The sequence below is a fragment of the Chelonoidis abingdonii genome, chromosome 10 (assembly GCF_003597395.2).
Source record: "Chelonoidis abingdonii isolate Lonesome George chromosome 10, CheloAbing_2.0, whole genome shotgun sequence".
NCBI lineage: Eukaryota > Metazoa > Chordata > Testudines > Testudinidae > Chelonoidis > Chelonoidis abingdonii.
Window position 1 is genome coordinate 53,238,687 of NC_133778.1, and position 8,323 is coordinate 53,247,009.

Here is an 8,323-nt window from a genome sequence, read left to right on the forward strand (position 1 = left end):
TTCAGATTGCTGTCCAGAGCGGTCACAGTGGTGCACTGTGGGATACCGCCCGGAGGCCAATACTGTCAATTTGCGGCCACACTAACCCTAAACCGATATGTTAATATCGATTTTAGCGTTACTTCTCTCGTTGGGGAGGAGTACAGAAATCGATTTAAAGAGCCCTTAAATCGATATAAAGTGCATTGTAGTGTGGATGGGTACAGCGTTAAATCTATTTAATGCTGTTAAAATCAGTTTAACTGCATAGTGTAGACCAGGCCTCAGATGACTGTAGTTGTGGTCTTCTACTATAATCCTGTATTCCAGCTTTCCTGAACTTTGGAAAAGTTTGAATCTGAGCCTTAAAATTGCAGTCAGACCTATCTCTAATGAACAATAAATAGTGGCTGTGACACTGTGCCAGAAAGGGTTAAGCAACTTGCAGGCTTGATGACATAAATTCCACCTTTAGAGATATTAGTATATAATTGTATTATTTGGTGTATTTACATATATATTGTTAGAGTTTGACAGTGTAACCAAATGTTTCCTCTCTATCAATGTATTCTGTTAATTCAGAGATTAAAAGGAGATGTTAACATTTAGATGAACCGTGAATATAGTAGTATCATTGTCTTCATTTCTCTTTGAAGTTTGTAGTAAACCACCTGTAAATGGTGGGAGATGGGCTAATCCACGTAACTAGTTATCAGTAGTGCTTAGGAAATAGAAGGTTTTATTTCAAAGCCACAGTGCTTCACCCAAGGAATGCCTGCTGTCAAGAGGCTGCCAGAGAACTATAAAAAGAACTCTAGGGCCCTGATCCTGTATCTCAGATCTGCTTAAACTTTGTCATGGGAAGTTTGAGTCGCAAGACTGAGGTCCCCAGCTCACCCTGATATTCAAGTGTAACCTATGGAACCTACTCTGAAAGAACTATTTGCATCTCTAAAGCTCACATCTGTACTATGAAACTGACCTAAGAATTTTGTTCAAGTGTGTATGTATAATGATTTTAACCAATACTCTCTTTTCGTTTCTAATACATTTTTGTTTGGTTAATAAGAATTGGCTGTAAGCCTGTATTTGGGTAAGATCTGAAATATTCATTGACCTAGTGAGTAATGTGTCTGATCCTCTGGGATTGGTAGAACTTTTTATATGATGATCAAGATTTTCAGTAATCATCATATTTGACTTGGCTGTCTGGGTAGATGCTCAAGGCTGGATTGTTTAAAAGAACTGTATTTCTGGCTTCTGGGTAGCCAGTAAAGTGTTGTAGAAGCAATTTTGTTGATGGTTTGGTAAATCTAAGTATTAGAAATATCCTCTAGTTTTGGGGATCATCTGCTCCATTCTTTGCACTTGGTCCTGACTGGGCAATCTCAGCATGCCCCCTCCGTCCCCCCTCGGGACTCTGGTCACAGTAGTGCTTTCCAACTTTATTCACACTGTGAATGGTAGAATCAGAAAATAGAACAAAAGTAGTCTTATTCATATCACACCAAATACTGCTCATTTTAGAAGCCATTTAAGTCTAAGTCTGCTTTTCTCTTGCTCTGCTTTGGCATTTGAAGTGGGATGTGAATGTAATTTACACCACTAGTGTAAAAAGGCCTTAGGCCTGGTCTACACTTAAAACTTAGATTGACCGTGCTACATCTCTTAGGGCTGTGAAAAATGTCATGCCTCGTGCAACATAGTTAGGTTGACCTAACCCTCCCTTCTTGTAAATGCAGCTAGACCAACGGAAGAATTCTTCTGTCGACCTACCTACTATTTCTCTGAGAAGTGGATTATGTACACTGTCAGAAAATTTCCTTCCTTCGATGTAGGAAGCATCTACACTACAGGCACACACAGCTGCAGCACCGTAGCTGTGCTTCTGTAATGTAGACAAACTTTTATGTAAATGAAAATTAAGCCTGGGGTTCTTTGGTGAAATGTTCTGTGAGGTCTACGGAGAGAATCAAAAGTTGACTCAGCATTCTTCCTGCTGCAGGAACGGAAAGACGTATATTATGGATCTTAGCACAGGAGGGGTGGTGTGACAGAGGGGATATCAGAGAGGTACTGGGAAATCTCTTATGAGGAGGGAACAGCTAGTGGCATAAGTCATTGCACATATAACTTGTATTTACAGTGTGTCATGTCTCTGTCCATAGGCCACAGGACAAGCTGCCAAATCTGAGAAAACAATTGTGGTCTCTGGTATTCCAGATGGCATTGTGAAAGATGATGTCATGGCTGACATATTGATGATTCATTTCCAAAAGCCGAAGAATAGGGGTGGAGACGTGAAGGATGTAGTTTATCCAACAACAATAAAAGGAATTGCATACGTAATCTTTGAAGATCGAGAAGGTATTTATATTAACAAATAACATGAAATACCCATGAAATAAGAGTGTGTAATTTAGAACTTTAAACTTAAAACACTATACATTAATGCCCTCATATTAATCCCAAATTTTAAGAGTATGGCTACACTCGAAACTTCAAAGCTCTGCCGCGGGAGCGCTGCCGCAGCTGCGCTTTGAAGTGTGACTGTAGTCGCAGCACCAGCACTGGGAGAGAGCTCTCCCAGCGCTGCACATACTCCACATCCTCATGGGGTTTAGCTTGCGGCACTGTTTACACTGATGCTTTACAGCGCTGTATCTTGCAGCACTCAGGGGTGTGTTTTTTCACACCCCTGAGCAAGAAAGTTGTAGCGCTGTAAAGCGCCAGTGTAGCCATGGCCGAAGATTTCCTCCTGTTTATTAAGGACACAAATGTGAGTAGGCTTAATGCAGAGTATGTTTGTCTTTTAAGACTAGTAAAAGAATAAATCTGTAACCTGCATAGCAGATGAGATTTTTATAGTCAAGCCTTGGGGAATAAATCTCTGCCAATTAATGTTCTAAAGAGACAGGCTGCTCTCTCTCTCTTCTGAACAATTTTGAGTAATATATAAAGTATCAGGCAAGAATATTGAGCAGTGGGGAAATCACTAGGGAAACCATCAAGAGAAAAACACCTATGAAGTATTCCAACCATCAGACAGGAAATAAAACATTATCATCCTCTTGGAAACCAAAGTGAGTCTGAATTTTCTTCTCAGTTACAGAGAATGTTCTCCAGAAAGATGAACACAGACTAGAGGACAAGAGGCTGGGCAGGTATTATCCTCTGAAAATATCTCTCTGTAGTGAACATGTAAGTGCTTCCATCATAGCATCCTAATAGTGTGGTCATGGCTGTGGTGCACTTATTAATTGCTTTTATTTTATACATATAGGTTTTCACCTGTGTCTCGTCTGTTCTTGATTTGTCCATTTTTGGAGATAAATACATTTTGGAAGATCTGGTGCAGGAGCTTCAGAAGACTATCCCAGCCTTGACCTTCAGTCCTTTGCAATCCAATGGGCAAATTTCTGTTCAAGGGTCATTCCCAGCAATCAAGTCACTAAAAGAAAATTTGTTATTAAAAGTAAATTCCCTTTCCAGGAAGGGCAAGAGGGGAGAGAGAAAGCCGGATCAAAGACCTAACAGCAGGACCGAGAAGCATGGACAATTTGTGGAGCCAAATAATACTTTTGTCAATAATGTAAACAGGGAAGAACAAGTGGTTGTCCTTGACACAGATATATACTGCTACATGAAGCATTTTTTATACAAGGAAAGTCTGACAAAATACAATGTTGTAAGTCGTGGAGTCACAGATGGTGAGATCACCACAATATATCTAGAAAATGCCAGAGCAAGTTCTGGTTCTAGAGAATTAGAAAAAGCCAAAGAGGAAATTGAAGATTTGTCTGCAAAACTTCATTGCAGATTACGTAAAGAAAGATTCTCTCTTGATGGCAACAGCAGATCTGAAAGGCTGAAATATAAACAAGCATTTGAGAGCATAAAATCCCGATTCCCCAAAGTTCTGGTTATTCCTTATGATACTCACATTGATGTGATAGGAAGTTCCTCTGAGACATATGAGTTTACCCAAGAAGTGGTTAGAACAGTAAAAAGCCACTTCCAAAAGAGATTCAGGAGGTAGGAGTTATTTAGGTGCTGTAGGTGATGCCTGCGAGCTAGGACTTCCTGAGAGTGACATCTGGTACACCAAAGTACAGTCTCCCAAGGGAGTTGGTAGGAGCCCTGTTGCTGGGGACTTTTTATAAAGGAGGTTTTGCACTTCTATGACTTCCAGCGGAGGATTTCAAAGCACTTTGCAAACTTCAATTAATTAGGGCCCAATCTTGCTCCCATTAGAGTTTTGCCATTGACTCCACATAGCACCCTAATAGTATTAGGAGCGTCATTTTACATGTTGTGGCTCCTCTATCATTAAAAGAAAATGCAGACCCTTCTACATCACTGCTGATACAGTCCTACAATATGTGCACAAGCACTTCTCACAGTACAGGAAGCATGGACACCAAGACAAAAGTCCCAAATACTGATTTAAATTTCAGACAAGTAGCAAATGACCTGTTCATGCATCTGGTGAAATTAAAGTGCGTAGAAGTTTAGTTTTCACAGTGAATGGACCATTCCTGTTTTTTGGTCTCTACTCAAAATAAACGAGTGCCTCTTGTGGCTATATTAACATACGCTCTTTTTATGCATGTTTTTGTTTAATAGGTCACTTAGTTTTACATGTAAAACATGTTTTGATAAACTTTTTTTATTCTATATGCAGCAAATTTAAGTAGTTCTATTTAACCAATAAAAAAAGTAAATGCTGTTTTCGTGCTTTAATTGAATTCTAATTTCCATCCAAATACAGTTTGACAGGAATTGTGAGTAAAAAATTAATCATAATCTAGTAAATAAAAAACATGCACCAATCACTATTTTGTAACAAATAAGTTGTGCCAATTAGATCTGGATAAATGTATGTTAAGCTACGTAGACTCATAGACTTTAAGGCCAGAAGGGACCATCGTGATCATCTAGTCTGACCTCTTGCACGTTGCAGGCCATGGAACCTCACTCACCCACTCCTGTAATAGACCCATTACCTCTGGCTGAGTTACTGAAGTTATCAAATTGTGATTTAAAGTCTTCAAGTTACAGAGAATCCACCATTTACACTAGTTTAAACCTGTAATCGTCCTGTGCCGCATGCTTCAGAGGAAGATGAAAAATCGACACAATTCCTTAAATAACAGTGTAAAGATATAATGTATTGTCCTAGTTAGCAAAAGGAAGTAGCAAATGTAATGTAAAGGCTCTAATTAGCAGAAAGTAAACCTATTTTAATGGTTTCCAACCAACAAGAATTAATCTTTCTTTAGGAAAATAACTAAGCTACAAATGCATGAGCTCTGACCCCAGAAACGGTTTTTGTAGAAACCGTTCCTGTTTTTTCAGTCAGCTAACCCAGCCTCCCACATTCAAAATGCATATTAGTCACAAATAAGTGATAATTGGCCTTATTTGCACAGGACTATTGAAGTCTCACTGACAGGCAGCTGCAGCTGCTCAGCATCTCCTACAGTCAAGACCAGTTATTTGAATATCTCTTAAGTTTTGGAGTGAAAGTGTTGGTCACTGCATTAAGACTTCTGGCTTTGCTTCTATTTCTGTAGGTATTATTGACAATGCAGTGAAGTGGACATATATTTCCACAGCAAGTCATCATATTCATTAGTAAATGCTGTGAGCAAGAGAGGAGTAATAATTTCCTGTACAAATGTAAGCAACCTTGAAATTGTACTGAAAAGCAATCAATCACTCAATTAATTACAGAAATTAGGGAAGGAAAAGACCTTTATGTCATATTGTCCGTCATCCTCCTTGCCCAGTGCCTGATTGTTTCTGACTGTGTTTTACAGTCCAGTTTTAAATGTTTAAAATAGTAGTGTTTCCACCACATTGCCAAGGAAATAATTCCACGATCTAATAGAAAATTAGTTAATATTTTAACATTTAGTTAAATATTTTCTGAATCATAAGATCCTAGAAGCAGTAACTGCCTCTCTCTGTGCATTTGTACATTCCTAGCAAATGGGGATCTTATTCTGATAGTTGTCAATGCATATAATTAGCAATAATAATCATGTTTTGTATAGTGCTTGGAATATAAAAAAACAAACTGTATAAGTGCTTTCCATCTACATTGTTCCATGAGGCCTGTCACCTTGGTATCTGAGGCTAAGTATGAATGAGCCTGAGGTTAAAACTATGTTAGAGCCATTACTAAACCCATCTTTTAGTGCTTCATCCTAAAAATTAATGGACTTTGTCACTTAATGTGATTTAGTGATCTTTTGCAAATTTGGTTCTCTCAGTATCCACTGTAGTGGAGAAGCAGGGGCGAGTGAGTTACGTTTTTAAATGGTTGTATACTATTTAATATAGGAATGTACATAATGATTTGTCAAAACAAGGCAAAACTACCCTGTGTGTTTATATTTTATATCTCTTTTATATTATTTTGGGGGTGCATCTATCAGTAGATACTCAAATTATTAAAGACAGTAACGGAACACTTTTAAGTGGAGAATAAAATTATTTAAAATCCTGTGGGCATTTCCTTTTAAAAGAAACAAACAAACACCCCCCCCCCCCAATGCTGTGCTTTTGGGATTTTCTTGCCATGACAAATTAACAGCTTTCCTTATTATGAAAATAGAAAGTCCAGTTATTATTTTTTATTAAATCAGTGCCATTGTGGTGCATGGAAATTTACATTCAACGAAGAAGACAAGGTCAAGAATGAGCTTAAGTACTTTGCTGTATCACAGTCTCAGCAGGGATGGAAATTTTAGAATGTTTTGCAAAGATAAAATGCATTCATATTAGTGCTCGTTTCCACTATTCAGACTGTAGTTTTTCTCTTTGTACGTAATTTTTAATACATTCATTTTTTCTCTACCATAATTTATATAGAAAACCTATATTAAAATTTCAGGTTTTTATCGTTATGGCATTGCTGTTTCTTATTTCAGTTCATTGTGTAGAGGTATTGTTCTGTTTTCATTGTATTTAACTTACCTTATAAAAATAATTTAAATTCCTTGAAAAGAATAAAGAGTTTAATAAAAATTGTTACTTCAAATAATTGTAGGTCAAATCTAAACAATATCAGTGATTCTGGCACACTTACAAATCAGATGTCATTTGAACTATGATTTATAAACATTTGCATAGCCCATCCTGTTGTCTTTGTGGTCTGTGTTACATGGTTTATATTTATTCCAATTACATATAATGGGGTTTTCTTTTTCTCTCTGTACATTTGAAAATAGTAATTGAAACTTTTGAACAGATAGTAAAAGGGATGCAATCAGCTGAGATAAAGGAACTAGAACACTAGGAATGAAATTCACCCAGGTAGCAAGGACTAGAGAGAGCCTCCCTTGAAGCTGAGATGGGAGTGTGTAGGGATTAGGAGAGGGAAGTTCCATTGCATGGGTGAATGGCTGAGGAGTTGATATAAGAATGGCCAGACTGTGTCAGACCAATGGTCTATCTAGCCCAGTATCCTGTCTTCTGACAATAGTCAATGCCACATGTCTCAGAGGGAATGAACAGAACATGTCAATTTAATGAGTGATCTATCCCCTGTTGTCCGGTCCCAGCTCATGGCACTCACAGGCTTGGGGACATTCAGATCACGGGCTTGAATCCCTGACTGTCTTGGGTAATAAGCAATGATGGACCTATCCTTCATGAACTTACCTTATTCTTTTCTGAACCTGGCTATAGTTTTGGCCTCACAACATCAACTGGTTCCACAAGTTGACTGCTTGGTCCGTAGATGGATTCTGCAAACCTTGTATAATACTAATAGCTACCTCATTATTCACCTTTAAATCTCTTCTTGAAGCTATCCTTTGCTCTGATTCCTAGAGAAAACTTGACAATAGTTAAGCAGCTGCTGTGCTGTGAGCACTGCTTATCAAACTAATCAGTATTATCTCATTGTTTCCTTGTATTCCCCCATCAAACGGTATCAATCTGTTGTCTCATCTTATACTTAGATTGTAAGCTCTTTGAGGAAAGGACCATCTTTTAGTTCTGTGTTTGTACAAGTGCCTAGCACAATGAGGCCCTGGGCTCTGATTAATAACAATTAATATAAATTCTTATTGTATGTTACAGCTTTTTACACAGTCTTTATAGCAGCTCTGTAAAAACAGCCATGAGGGAAGGGGACAGGGTGTTCATGAAGGGACAGGGCCTTGAGGTGTCATAAACAGATAGCTAAGGGTTAATGTTTCTTTTACCTGTAAAGGGTTAACAAAGGGAACCAAACACCTGACCAGAGGACCAATCAGGAAGCCGGATTTTTCAAAGCTCAGGGGAGGGAATGTTTGGGTCTTGGTCTTTTGTCTGTCTCTCGGCTATGGGA

At 38.2% G+C, this 8,323-nt stretch overlaps 1 protein-coding gene across 2 annotated transcripts in view; it reads left to right on the plus strand.

The window, feature by feature from the left end:
• Nucleotides 1-7,123, plus strand: part of RBM43 (RNA binding motif protein 43) — an 18,237-nt gene extending 11,114 nt beyond the window's left edge. For both annotated transcript variants that reach the window (XM_032780971.2, XM_032780972.2), the window contains exons 2-4: nt 2,148-2,346; nt 3,086-3,180; nt 3,263-7,123. In XM_032780971.2, coding sequence (XP_032636862.1) covers nt 2,148-2,346; nt 3,086-3,180; nt 3,263-4,018 — 1,050 coding nt within the window. In that variant the 3' untranslated portion in view covers nt 4,019-7,123. The remainder of the gene's footprint in view (nt 1-2,147; nt 2,347-3,085; nt 3,181-3,262) is intronic.
• Nucleotides 7,124-8,323: the final 1,200 nt, after the last annotated feature.